A 13,610-nucleotide genomic window follows, 5' to 3' on the forward strand; every position below is an offset into this window, starting at 1 on the left:
AAGGTAAAATGAGCAGTATAAACGTGCATTTTTTTTTACATTTTTTCTGACCTACAGACAACAGAAACGCTATCAAGACAAATTAACCAGGCTACCAAGGCAGTGAGTTTGTTAATTTGTCTGTTCTTTTAGCCAGTCAAAGTGAAATGTCAGTGCTGCACAAAAGCTTGTTGATGTGGCCATATTGGCCTGTTGTCTTGTCCAAATATATATATATATATATATGTATGTATGTATGTATGTTGTGAAGTATCATATTTAATGTTAAGGAAAAACATCAACCACAGCTGGTGTAACTGTATTTCAGTCAGGACCACTTTCGTCAAAATATCTTATATTCCAAGCAGAATTACATTTGGCGGTATGGCTCTGTTCTGGGACCTCCTTGTCCTTCCGCGTGCCTACGTGGAAAACCTTAAGGCAGGGAGAGCACACCTCCCTGCCCTTCCATGTGCATACATGGAAAAGTTTAAGACAAGGAGAGCGGCAGCAGAGACCCCAGGGTACAGAACAGAGCAAGCATCAATGGCAATCAGAAAATGACATTGATTAATTAGAAACAACATAAAAAGGAGGAGCTGGGGTGGAGGTGGGTGCAAAAGGCTTGTAGAGGGAGCAGCAGAGATAGGCAGGCAGGCTAAAGCAGCTTAAATAAGGCGCCCTGCATGATGTTTGCCAATTGGATGCTTGAGAAAATCAGGTGAGCTGTCAGCTGACTGTGTATGGTATCCAATGGGAAGCTTAGAGAAATCAGCTGATGTATGTTTATGACTAGCTGTGCTCGTACGATATAGCTGTAACTGAAAGCTAAGCCTGACTTCGTGCCCTGCCTGAACTAACGCTATGCTCAATGTTTAACATATAACAATGTTAACCATCCAAGAAACCAGTCAAAGTTAACATTTAATTTACTAAGAGTGATGCAGATGTGATTGTGAATGTAATAACAACAGCTGATCCTAGCGATATCAAATATTTGTGGTTGTGTTATCAGTTATCAAAACAATCTATTAGCCTGTTGTAAACCTGCTTATGTCATCCCAGGAAAGATGAGCTGTCTGACTGACCTGGAGTTCACAGCTGGACTGAAGTCTAAGTGCCTGCTGTACTTTCTGCCCCGCAGGGATGAAATGACACGATTTAAGTTTGCATTAAAAGAGTTTGGTTCGTCAGCTTCTTCCCACGCATTGCTTTCACCACAGAAGGGCCAAAAGCAAACAAGCAATGTCAGAACAAACACATTTTAACTGCATACACTAAAAGGTTTTCAAGTAAAAAAAAATGATGGAGCATTTTTTATTATTACAGCATTTAGTGTTATGATTTAAGACCTCTACTCTCATTTACAAGCTTACTTGTGTCTACTGTAAAACTGAAGGGGTCAGGAGGAATTATGGAGGGGAGAAGAGAGGTTTAAATGACTGCTAATAGTAATAATGGTCATGGATTACTTAATAGAGCACTAATGATTCATTTTTCATTTTGAAAAGTTTAAGCAGGTACATTCAAACATTTGTATGTCTTAATAGTTGAGCAATCAGCTTAGCTTGGCTTAAAACAAGTGAAGTATGGTGGAAACTGCAGCCAGCGTGGTGATGGATTTACACACACTAAATCATTCAGTGAAATACTACTGCTTTCTGAGAAAAGAACATCTCATCATTGTTCTGAGGTAATATTAAGTCAACCATATATTATCATGTTGCTGCAACGACTTGCTGACAACATGAGAATAGACTAAGAGGTGTTGAGTTTTAGTCTGGCTTTGTCACTAAGGCCAAGACTCTGTGTCATAGGACACAGGCTATGTATACAGTGCAGGCAAATGATAGGAATGCCTGCCAGAGGTCAAGGGTTTCCTTGTGTCATCGCTGCTTAGATTGTATAAAAAGTAGCTCAGGGTAGTCAGGACAAAAAAAATCTCATTCAGATGTGTTTTTAAGGTTAAAACTAGAAATGTGCTTTCACTTGCAACATCAACAGTACGATTACCTTACCATGCTTAACACTTTCAAACATGTACACCAGTGAAAAATGAGGGGCTGGAATATGCAGCCAATTTTCCCATTAAAGTAATTTGCATATAAACAAAATTAAGTTTAATCTCTATCTCTAAAACCGACATGGCAATCCAACATCTCAAAATGAATAATGCCTACTACAAACAGGTTGCGGCTCTGGTTCTGGTTCAGCAGCAGGAACAGGCTCCACAGAGGTTTCCTCTGCAGGGGGACTGCTTTCAGTTGAGGGGACACCCTCTGCTGGTGGTGTCTCATTCTCAGCTGGAGCAGCTCCCACTTCCCCGCTGGGGCCTGCCTCTGCAGGGGCATCTGCTGGCGGTTCACTACTGGCTTCTGGTTCCTGTTCTGCCTCAGGAGGTGGAGCTGTCTCAGTATCAGGCTTGTTGTCTTGCACCTCTGCTGGTGCCTCCACTGGAGTATCAACTGGTGTCTCTTCTGCTGTTTCCACAGGTTTATCCTCTTCCACTGGCTTCTTCTCGGCTGTCTTTGGAAGTTTAGGCTTTGTCATCCTTTCTCAGTGAATAGCAGTCCTGCTGCTGCTGATTAAAGCTGGTGGTTGCACGTGTCCGCCTCTTTTGACAAATGCCTTGCTCTAACCTATGCTCTCATTGTCTCTTGCACACACATACAGTCTCTCGTTGTCTTTACTCTTGTCTTTGCTGTGGTGACAACAATGCTTCCTCTGGAGCAGCCTCCACAGTAGCGTGAAACCCTCTGTGTTAAGCAGCTGGTCCCAGTAGGGCCGAGCGCTTCCATGCAATTATTTATAGAGAGGGATGCCATGGATAGTTTCCTAATCAGCTGTCTTACAAGCCATTGGCCATCTGGATACAATGATGTTCCCTCTTAAATCAACAAGTGGAGCATGAGATGGTAGTAAAAAAAAAAGAGTGATAGACTAAGAGACAATCCAAACTTGAGCCCCTGCCTTATTGGATATTGTTCTGGACCTTTGGACTACCTCACACATCTCTGATTTGATCAGTTCACACAGAAGAAAGTTCAGTCTGATTATCAAGCTAACTTTTTCCCCTCATGTTTCTATATTATAAACTGACTGCCAAACACCAGAATGTCCAGGTGTTGTTGTATATTTATCAGGGCCTGCTGCATTTCCTTGACGTACTGTATCTAAAGTAAAGATTTACACAAGGAATTTACAAAAGAGCATCCTAAACAAGAAAGTAAACTCCTTAGGGAAGTGCAGTAGGGCTTAAGTAAGTAATCAAGACAGGACAAATACGTAAACTCCTCTTCGAAAATTACTTCTTTAGGACTGTGTGGGTGTGGTTTGGTCTTTGGGAGTCCTACTGCATTTGTGAAAAACAATTCTGTCACAAGTGATGTCAGCATCAGCTGGGTCTGAAGACTACAAGTTCAAAAAAGAGAAAAATCTTTGGGTCTGAAGTTGGAAAAAGTGAGCTCTGTAGCATTGACAGTATATATGAGCTCTGTAGCCCACTTCTCACCTCTGCTTGAGGCTGGAGGCTCAAGATTACATTAGCCTGTACTAAGATGAAAAAAAACTATATCTCTGGTTGTGCTGCTTTAAAAAAAAAATGTCATTGAGAGTCCAACAATGTTGGGAGCAATACTAAATTGGTGGAGTTCTATTTTAACCATCAGGGCCTATTAGGGTTCAGTGTCTTGCTCAAGGACACTTTGATATATAGACAAGAGGAATCCCCAACCATGCTCTACCTGAGCCAGTGTGGCCCTTCTTTAACAAGTAACATAACAAAACAAAACATAATTTAGCATTGTACTGTACAGTGCTAATCTATCTGGTCCATGTAGTGGTGTAACAGGCACACACACACACCCTCACTGACATTACTCACAAATGACCTGTGGATCATGTATGTGCAACCTGTATTTTTGTTACACACAATCCACAAACACTTTGGATTACAACAAACATACCGCAAACATGACCCTGTCCCACATTTCTCAACCAGACCACATGACCCAAGTGAAACCTTAGACCAACCAATGTAAACATTACACAACCTCAGAGTCATCCAAAGACGGACACGTCAACTTCCTCACCATCAACTGTCACATGAATATGCCGTAGAGCACATTTCTGAAAATGATTAATTGAACACAACAAGTGGGAGAGGAGGTGATTTAAACCTGTTGGTAAAGACTCACCGACTGGCACGAAAGGCTGTGAGGCCGGACTGTGACGAGACATGCCAATGCTGTTGACTGCATAGACTCTCATCTCGTACGCCATTCCTTCGATCATCCGCTTGGCTTCATAAGTTGTGTCAGGGTAAGGGTCAAAGTTCAGTCTCATCCACCTGTAGCTCTTTGTCTTCTTTCTCTCCAGCACATAACCTGAGAAATAAAATGGGAGCAAATTATGTTGTTGTTACAAACTTGGGCTCATCAGCAGAATAAAGCAGGATGCCTGAGTAGTTTCAAAATAATATAAACAATAAGATTAATATGTTTGTTTTTTTTACCAATAATTGGCTGTCCACCATCAAACTGAGGGGGATCCCACTGGACAACACAGGAGTCCTCTCCCACGCTGAGGATTTTGATTGCCTGGGGAGGATCTGGAACATCTGGGGGAAAATAAAAAAACATGTAAATTTACATTTACAGGTAGTGAACTTAGAGTCCAGCCTGTGGCCTTTCGCTGCATGTCATCACTCCTCTCTCTCTCCTTCCTTTCCTGTCTAACTTCGTCTTTCACTATCCAACAAAGACATAAAAAGCCTCCCCCCAAAAATAAACAAATAAAATTAACAGGGGAGCTCTGTCTCACCGACAACTTTCACATTGATGTCTGCAGTGTCCTCCCCAGCAGGGTTTCGAACCACAACAGAGTAGATTCCCTCGTCCTGTCTATCTGCGCCCTCGATGGTGAAGACACAGTGTCCTTTGCTGGTTTCGACGTGGACCCTACCGTCTCCCTCGGTGATGACCTATACAATTAGAAAATGAGTTACTGGACTGTGCCTGAGTGAAGTCTGATCGATGGTTCTGTTGCACAAACCTTAGACAAAGACAGCGGTACAGTAGATTTAATCGAGGCATATTAATATCATGCAACTTTTGGAGAGATGACAAAGGTTAACACCAACATAAAGTTTCTTGAAGTATTTGAGCAACTCATGCATTTTTACATGTTTGAATTGAACACACAACCCAAGATGTCAGCATGCAAAATGCAGGACTGGTGCTGGACAGCTTCTGAAAAGACACCAAGGCAGTTGAGTCCATGTATTGATTTCTTGTAGTTATGCAAGTATGGTTATTTTGACATATATTGATCTGGTTGACAATAACTAAAATAACCTCAAGAGAAAAGTATGTAAGGGGAACATAAAATACCTAGAAGTTTGACAAAAAAAAAAACTTAACTCAAGGTCCTCTTACTACTTACTTAAAGAGGTGTCTTCTATTGAATATGACAATAAAGAAATGGTGGACTTTTGTTTCAGTGTAGTAAAAAGGCAGATAGTTCCAAGGGCCTTAGTTTGAGTTTAGTCCGACTTTACCATCTGAAAATGTGAAGCATTTCAGCACAACTTCAGAATATACATTCACATTACTTTATTGTATTTAAGCATTGATTCCAAGATTCCCCACTTTATAGAGTTACCGTACAAAAACATACTTACTGCCCAGTTTCCTCTGAACTGTGTCTGTTGTCTGCAGGAAGAAACATGGAACATGCTCTTACCTTATCGACATTGACGAACACCACATGCAGTATTTTATTTTTTTCACCTTGCTCTTTGTAAAAACTGAGACATATAAGCAAAACACACGGTTAGAGTGACAGCCACTGGAGAAGCTGATATTCATGTATTTGTCTGTATCTCTTGTTACTGCTGCAGCCTGTTCTTTCTCTGGGGTTGTGAAGCAGTAAATCAATACAAACACACACTACCTTTTCAGTCAAGTATTTACAAGATCAATTCTTTTTGTGTTTTGATGGCTGCATGAATTATCTTTTCACAACTCAAGCAGTAACACAATTCCAAGTTTACAATGGGTCAAATGCATGTAAATTGCAGCTTCTCCACTGGCTGTATTTGTACATCCAATGCACTACAGGTGAGCTTAGTGTTTTCAGTCTTCATTGAAAAACATGATGGCAATGTTGTCAACATACTGACTTGGCTTTCAGAGTCAATTAACTACAAACAGGCATATATATTCGTACGGGCCATGCACACTTACTTCCCCATCCTTCAGGGTCCAAGAGGACGCCGGCCCTCCTTTCTCCTCTCCATCGGGTTTTACAGAACTAGCCTACATTTGAGCAGAGCAAAGCGGTAAAAGCTGAAGAGAACAGAGAGGGCATGTAACCTCTCTTTCTCATCAACTCAAGGATCAGCACGCTAGTAAGCATCATTGAATTAAGCTGTAAGTAGCATTGTACTTATTCAGCTTGGTTAAAAGACCTCAGTATCCCAGCCAAGTTTATTACCAGAGAGAGAACATCAGTGTGTCTACAGAGCAAATCTTTTCTACTTAATTCAGTTATTTTCAGGCTCAAAATAGTTAGTTGGTAAGAGTGTAATCTCCTCAGCTTGTGTTATATTAGAAATTTACTAAATATTGTTTAAATGTGCCAACATTTTGGGGGATTTAACAACATTAGTAAGGCTTTTAAGTATATGTTTGATAGTGAACGAAGCAAGTTTCAGATTTCAGACCTTACCGACGGTGCTCTGGACAGATGGTGGATGTCAGTCGATGGGTGAGAGGCTGATTATTAACAGAAGTCTGTTTGTCTGTTTTACCTTCTCTCCTTTGGTCCAGACCACTGTGGGAGCAGGGTCTCCAGTGATAGGGACATCCAGACGCAGTTTGTTGCCGGCCACCACCACGATGGTTGACTCAGGAGTGCGACCCATACAGTCCAGGTGGATCTTTGGAGGATCTTAGGAAGTGAGAGAAACAGTTAAAATGAACAAACAGTTTCATTTATACTGCTCTATGCTACAAGAGAGTAAGTTTGTGGTACCTTGACGCGGCACATAATCAATCTTCACCTCTAGGAAAACAAATAAAGAAAAGAGTGAGAAATAGTAATAGTAAAATGTGGCTTGTGAGGCTATGAGTGAGGTTAATTTTGATGTGTTAAAACTAAAAGCATCAATATTACCCAAGAAATTGAGTTTGGCAGAAAGGTTAAAAGCGTGTCCATCTGGAACAAAAGTGTAGTCTCCTTCATCCTCAGGTTTGACTTCATCAATGGTCAGTTTGTGGATCCTAAAACGGTCAAAATTTTAGGTGAAGTTCATAGTGTCATGGTGGATATATGCAGCATATTTAGTGTAAAAGTGTCCTCACCGGCCAATGTGTGTGATGTTTACTCTGGCGTCAGACTTGACTTCTACGCCATTCTTGTACCAGGTTCCCCTCACGGTCTCATCCGACACCTCACACTTAAAAACCGCCTGATCCTTTGCCTTCACTGTGAGGTCTGCGATGCTCTGGTAGACCTCCAGTTCTTTCTCTACACAGTCAGAAAAACATAGGCTCAGAGTGCAGATAATAGAAACTCTCGAGGCCTTCAGACTTAAGAGGAGGTGCTACTGCGGGAGACGGTGGAATAAGATGCAATAAGATGATGATGTGTGAGGATAATATGATAAAAAATTAGATGCAGCTATTGTATGTGAGGATAATATGGTAATAATCTGTTTGAGCATGAGGTGTTCATTATCTTTGTGCGGCCTTTGTGTGTTGTATCTTAGCAACAGACACAAGGGGAATAGTTAATTGGATTTATGGTAGAAAATAAAGTGGGAGGATATTAAGACCAGATGCAGGAGCTTAAGGCTATTACTGTATATCACAAGAAAATAATGTACTTGGGAGTTATTAAAGTTATCCCAAAGAAATTGTTGTCTGGATGAGATAACTCACACTACGCTCCCTGTAAAGGTTACAGGAGTTTCAGCTCATTGCCAGGGAGGGCAAATAAGGTGGGAATGGCATTATAATGGGAGTTCTGCTGTGGACCGAGGTGTTGATCCCTGCTGCACGATGGCAGCTGGTAATTCTTGGCAGGCTCGGTGTTCGATTAACAGGCCAGATAAACTTAACTGGACTAAGAGCAGGAACAAACATTGGGTATAAATCTAGACACAACAACCCCTAGAACACACACAGAGACACACACACACACACACACACACACACACACACACACACACACACACACACACCTATTTCCATATCCCACATACATGCAAAAGTGAAGGTATATATTCAGTATTTAGCCAGGACTAAAGTATAGCCTCTACAGGAAAACACAGGAAGGAAAGGTCAAATTATAAACATTGATGGCTGTCATGTGATGGTTTCAAGTTTTTTTGGGATCTTAATGAATACTTGATACTAATGGTACTGAGATGAAATGGTTACTGGGTGATAAAGAGGGTCAAACTAGCTGGGGTTTTTATTGTGCCTACGTCCATGTGCGGATGAGTTTGAATCGTCCCCATCCATCGCTTTTAGATCACCTGTGGATTGAAATTAAGACTTCTAAGCATATTTAACCACCTTAAACTGCAAAACATGGCATGTCTTAAAGCAGCACCAAGGAACTTTCATGTTGTTGATTCTGGCGGCCCCTGTGGACAAAAGTGGTAGTGTTTCCACCGCCTCATTTAATTGATTTCAAGGAGAATATGACAGGCAGGCATTAAGAATAACTATATAGAAATAACCAGTCTCCTTGTAGATCGTCTGGTGTGCTTATGTAGGTCATATAGAGGCATTAGTATTTAATTGAGACTGTTTCATAACCAGTTAAAAACTCCTTGTAGTAGGTTTAAATATACTCAAAACACCATATTAAAGCAAAGATAACTGAATGATCTTATATCTAAAAATCTCACCTCAGTAGAGGAATCATCTATAATAAAAAAAAATACTTTCAAACAACTTATTTTTTGTAAAGACTTGATTTTTTTACTCTCAAGTGTGAGTGTCAAGAGTGAGTTTATAGTATTGCTTTTGTTATAAACTATTAAAATGTCAGGCTTTATTCTGCTTTTAGTTACATATGATGCCAACTATTGAATGTAAAAGATACAACAAAACAACAACAACACAGGCGACTGAGACAAGGGAAACAAAGAGTAGAGAGACAAACCAGGTCACTTGTGCACACCTGTGCCCTTCAGGTGAAATATGGTCCACGTCTTCTAACTTTAGCTGGTATGTGGACTTACGTCGCCGCGGTAACCTTGGCAGAATGATGCAGGCAATGGCACTATATCCCAAAGATAGACAGCATGCCGGGAGTGGCAAGGCCGCACAACTCTTGCGAGGGTATGAGAATGTGCACTTGGAGCGACAAAAGTGGTTCATACTGTACTGAGCATGACAGGCACTCACCCTGCACCAGGAGTTCAGCCATAGACTCGCCGCCATTCGTTTTAACCGTGTAGTGGCCGCAGTCTTCCTTCGTGGCCTCATTAATGATCAGGACATGTTTGCAGCCATCTTTCTTGAAGCGATACTTGAAAGACTCGTCTCTTGTCAATTCCACACCGTCTTTCTCCCTGCAGCAACCAAAATTCATGATTAAAACATGTCATAATTAAAACTTATGGGCAGGTCTTTAAGAGTGAACACTTGATTAATAATTCAGTAAATATCAAACATATCATATGATGAAGTGAATATGTGCTCAAAGGACTTCTTGCTGTATTTGGAGCTCTTAACCACACGTTATAATCTCTCCTGCTCCTACAGTATATGACTGGTTTTTATAAGACGTAAGGCGTCTAGGTCTTGTGATGACAACTAAGCTAGCTCCATTTATTGAATGAAGATAGTGAGATTTAATTGAAAGTTCGGGAAACCAGACTAGAAACATAATTTGAAGGTTAGTACATTATTATTTATCACTGATGTTTGTCGACTTTAGATCATGATACGTCTTACCTTTTGTAATGTTAAATTTGTCTTTACCATTAATCACGTGACTTTCCCCCCCAGATATTGATCTTTGGCCTCTTTTCCAAGATAATTATTTTGGACTAAAATAAAAGCCCTTTATGCATTTGCAGTAACTTTCTCCTTCAGATAAAGGTCACATGGGGCATACTAAAATGCTGACGTGACCTTTCCGCTGAGGTGATAATTTATGGCTTGCAGCGATACTTCAGTCTGTCACAGAGACATTGCTCTGTCTGTGGACATGACAAACTCAAATGCCATCTGCTGGGTGTCTCAGCAATGAACAATGTGTAAGAGGGACTGAAAATTAGCTTTTAATTCAAAGAAAGGATTAATTGCACCTGTTTTGATTTGATTTAGTGACCTGGCAATCCGACATTTGGGAATTATGATCCAACATCATAAAAATGTAACTCCTAACAGTGAGTAGATTTGTGAGTGTAAAGAAGAATATCTCACCATTTAACATTGGCTCCTTCCTCTGAGACTTCACACTCTAACTCCACCCGCTCACCCTTCATGACCATCTGATCCTCCAGATTCTTCACAATCATGACAGGAGGCTCTGAAAGGTAACAGACAAGAATGAGAACTTAAAGCTCTTGCAAATGTGTATTTTTTCTGGATTTGTTATGTTGTAGTTTTTACTCTAAAACTTAAATACCTTTTACAAAGAGCTCAGTGGTGCATTTCTCATCTCCCACCACACAGCAATACGCTGCATCATCTGACAAGGAGCAGTGGTTGATGGTGAGGTAGCGCATGTTGCCAACGCTCTCAAAGATGTACCTTGACAAAAGAGGGGAAGAGTTTTTATACACTGTAAATACTTTTTTAAGGGATAAAACTTTTTAATGCAGTATTTGCTGACAACATTTTACAAAGCAAATTAAGTTGAAGACATAAAATTGATGATGAAACGTAAATGTGTTGTGGAAAGAGCTTTTTATATACTCTTGGACACTTACTTGCTAGGGACGTAATGAAAGAACAAGGTATGGAATTCATCCACATGTTGATGAAAGCAGAGGAAAAATAGAGAAATAGAGAAATGTAAAATCATGGATATTTGTTGAATGCTTTAACGATGTACAGGCACCGCATGTTTTATAGAGCTGAGGTGAATAGTTTCCTTCTCCCCTCTAAATTCTAACCTTCCAGTTGGATGGATTTCCTGTCCGTTCTTCAGCCATTTCACGTCAACATCTGGATTGGCGACCTCAATGGCCAGTTTTATTTTATGTCCCTTTGTCACTTGGTAAGCAGGATCCAACTTTTTGAGGAAAGCTAAGTTTTGGAGAAGTTAGACATAAATAATCATTTACAATTAGGTCTATATATAACATCTCGTCAGAATCGTCCTATTATAAAACTCTGCACAAACCTGCACTTTTCTTCTCTTCTTTCTTCATCTTCTTGAGTCTCTTAAGCATGCCTCTCAGGTCAGTAATGCCATACTGAAAAGCAATCTTCTGATATTCTGAGGAAGGAGCATCTCTGAGAATCTCCCACACGTCCACATCCGGCTCTGAGCTCATCTGCACGTTTCTAATACACGTAAGCCAACCAGAGGAAGGAAGATGTTAAAACCAGTCACTAAGCACAGAGATTACAGGGATGTAACAGAGCTACTGTAATACCTCACAGATTACTATTACTATTCAAAATTCACTATTAATGAAAACTAACAAGCAGCAGATGATTAGTCATACATTGTTTACTAACTGATAACATATAAAATGATCAGTGGTTTGATAATGGTATATATTACATTGTATTACAGTGGTTTCTATACAAAAATGATAATTTCCTCCATGATCACAAAGTGTTTGTTTGATTTGATATTGCTAATTATTATACCACTTCCCTTTCACAACCATTTGTTGTTTTGTGTGCCCAAATATACACAAGATAATGTTTATGTATGTTTAAGGCCTTGTGTTAATTAATTTAAACAAATATTATATTAAAGATTTTTGTACTGCCCAGCTGTAAACAGCCCACCTCCCTCACCACATCTGATGTGAATAACTTCTCTGATAAAACAATGAGATAAATTTAAGGTTTAAGGTAAATGACTTAGATTTTACTAGTCAGTATCATCCCCATTTAGTCTTAAATGCTTTGTGATAGCTAGTGATAGCTGCACTGTCTTCCCCCTCCTCCTCTCTCCTCTCTCTCTCTACATCTCCCTCCCTCTGTCTGTTTTTACCACACCTGTCCACTAGGTGCCCCCAGCAACTTATCTACCTCCGCCAATCACCTGACAGGCTTTGTGTGCAGCTTCCTTCCATCAACTCATCACTTCACCAGTGCAGTGTACACAGGCAGCAGTGTTCAGATCATCCTGCCTAAGCTGCCTCGTGTTCAAGCTGTCTGTGTCTCTTTGTTGTTGTTGTTGCTCGCTCTAAGCTTGATTGACCAAGTGGGTAAAAGGCTTTTCCACATCACCTGCCTTGTTCAGTCTTCTGAGTCTATTATCTGTGTATCACTGCATGTGTAAGTATTTCTTAACTGTTTATCAGTAGTGGAAGTATTCAATGTACTACAGCAATACCTCAGTACAAAAATACTTTTCATATTAAAATCTTAAATAAGTAAAGTACATAAAAAACTTAAAGTATAAAAAGTAAAAGTACTCATTATCCAGGAAATGGCCTGCTTAGTGTCACGGATTTAATTGTGATAATTATTATTAATGTGTGAGTAACTTTTTGCTGTTGCCAGCTGATCAAGTTGGAGCTAAATTTAACTACTTTAAATAATTTTGGATAGTTTAATCTACAACAATGTATCATATTTTATAAGATGATATTTTGGATGGAGAATCTTTTAATGCAAAGTAACAAGTAAAAAGTACAACCTGTGTATGAGCTGGAATTATAGTACGAAGTAGCATAAACCTAGGTAAAGTACGAGTCCCTCAGAATTAGAAAGTAAAGAGTAAATGTACTTAAATACTTTCCACCACTGTTGAAACTACTGTGATTAACACTCAGGGTTGATTGTGCACGTATGATTAAATAATTTACACTATATAATTTATGATATAGATTAGTTAACATTGTATTTCTTTGTATTCTCATTATATAGATTCATTATTAAACAATAATTACCATACCTATTATCATTATAATGTGATAATACAGTAAAATGTTAATTGTTATCTAATAAATAAATGCAAGTCTTTAAAAAACTGAATGCTGACAGACGACAAAGCATGCACAACAATGTTTTCCAGCAATACCCAGACAGCACGTCAGCAGTTTCTTACCGATTGGAGGATTTTAAGAAACTGCTGCTCATTCAGAGGTTGAACCCAAGAGGCAAATATGGCAAAACAAACCAGACAAGTTAAAACACAGCATTTCAAAAGCAACGCAATCAGCATATTAGAAATATGCCTTTAAAACGAATCACACCTTAAATATTATACCAGTAGTTAATCAGTGAAGCAAGCCTGCACAATATCAACAACACCAGTCAGTTAAAATCACATGTTAACATAATTATTTGTTTGGAATTTGACATGGTGTCCAATCTTCTTGAGCACAGGGGACAATAAATATCTGGTAACAGTTTATGATACACAGAAGAGATTTTCCATGTGTTGGGAAAGGGACTTTTGTTTTTGAGTAAAAG

The 13,610-nt window shown here is 39.6% G+C and overlaps 1 protein-coding gene across 1 annotated transcript in view; it reads right to left on the reverse strand.

The window, feature by feature from the left end:
* Positions 1-13,610, reverse strand: part of mybpc3 (myosin binding protein C3) — a 34,070-nt gene that overhangs the window by 7,334 nt on the left and 13,126 nt on the right. The window contains exons 10-24 of the mRNA XM_051379836.1: positions 13,243-13,266; positions 11,353-11,516; positions 11,123-11,255; positions 10,937-10,939; positions 10,633-10,757; positions 10,428-10,533; positions 9,402-9,568; positions 7,344-7,509; positions 7,156-7,262; positions 7,015-7,044; positions 6,791-6,930; positions 6,225-6,296; positions 4,801-4,960; positions 4,493-4,597; positions 4,176-4,364 (exon numbers count right to left, since the gene is read on the reverse strand). Coding sequence (XP_051235796.1) covers positions 4,176-4,364; positions 4,493-4,597; positions 4,801-4,960; positions 6,225-6,296; positions 6,791-6,930; positions 7,015-7,044; positions 7,156-7,262; positions 7,344-7,509; positions 9,402-9,568; positions 10,428-10,533; positions 10,633-10,757; positions 10,937-10,939; positions 11,123-11,255; positions 11,353-11,516; positions 13,243-13,266 — 1,691 coding nt within the window. The remainder of the gene's footprint in view (positions 1-4,175; positions 4,365-4,492; positions 4,598-4,800; positions 4,961-6,224; positions 6,297-6,790; positions 6,931-7,014; positions 7,045-7,155; positions 7,263-7,343; positions 7,510-9,401; positions 9,569-10,427; positions 10,534-10,632; positions 10,758-10,936; positions 10,940-11,122; positions 11,256-11,352; positions 11,517-13,242; positions 13,267-13,610) is intronic.

Source organism: Dicentrarchus labrax, unplaced genomic scaffold (assembly GCF_905237075.1).
Source record: "Dicentrarchus labrax unplaced genomic scaffold, dlabrax2021, whole genome shotgun sequence".
Taxonomy (NCBI): Eukaryota; Metazoa; Chordata; class Actinopteri; family Moronidae; genus Dicentrarchus; species Dicentrarchus labrax.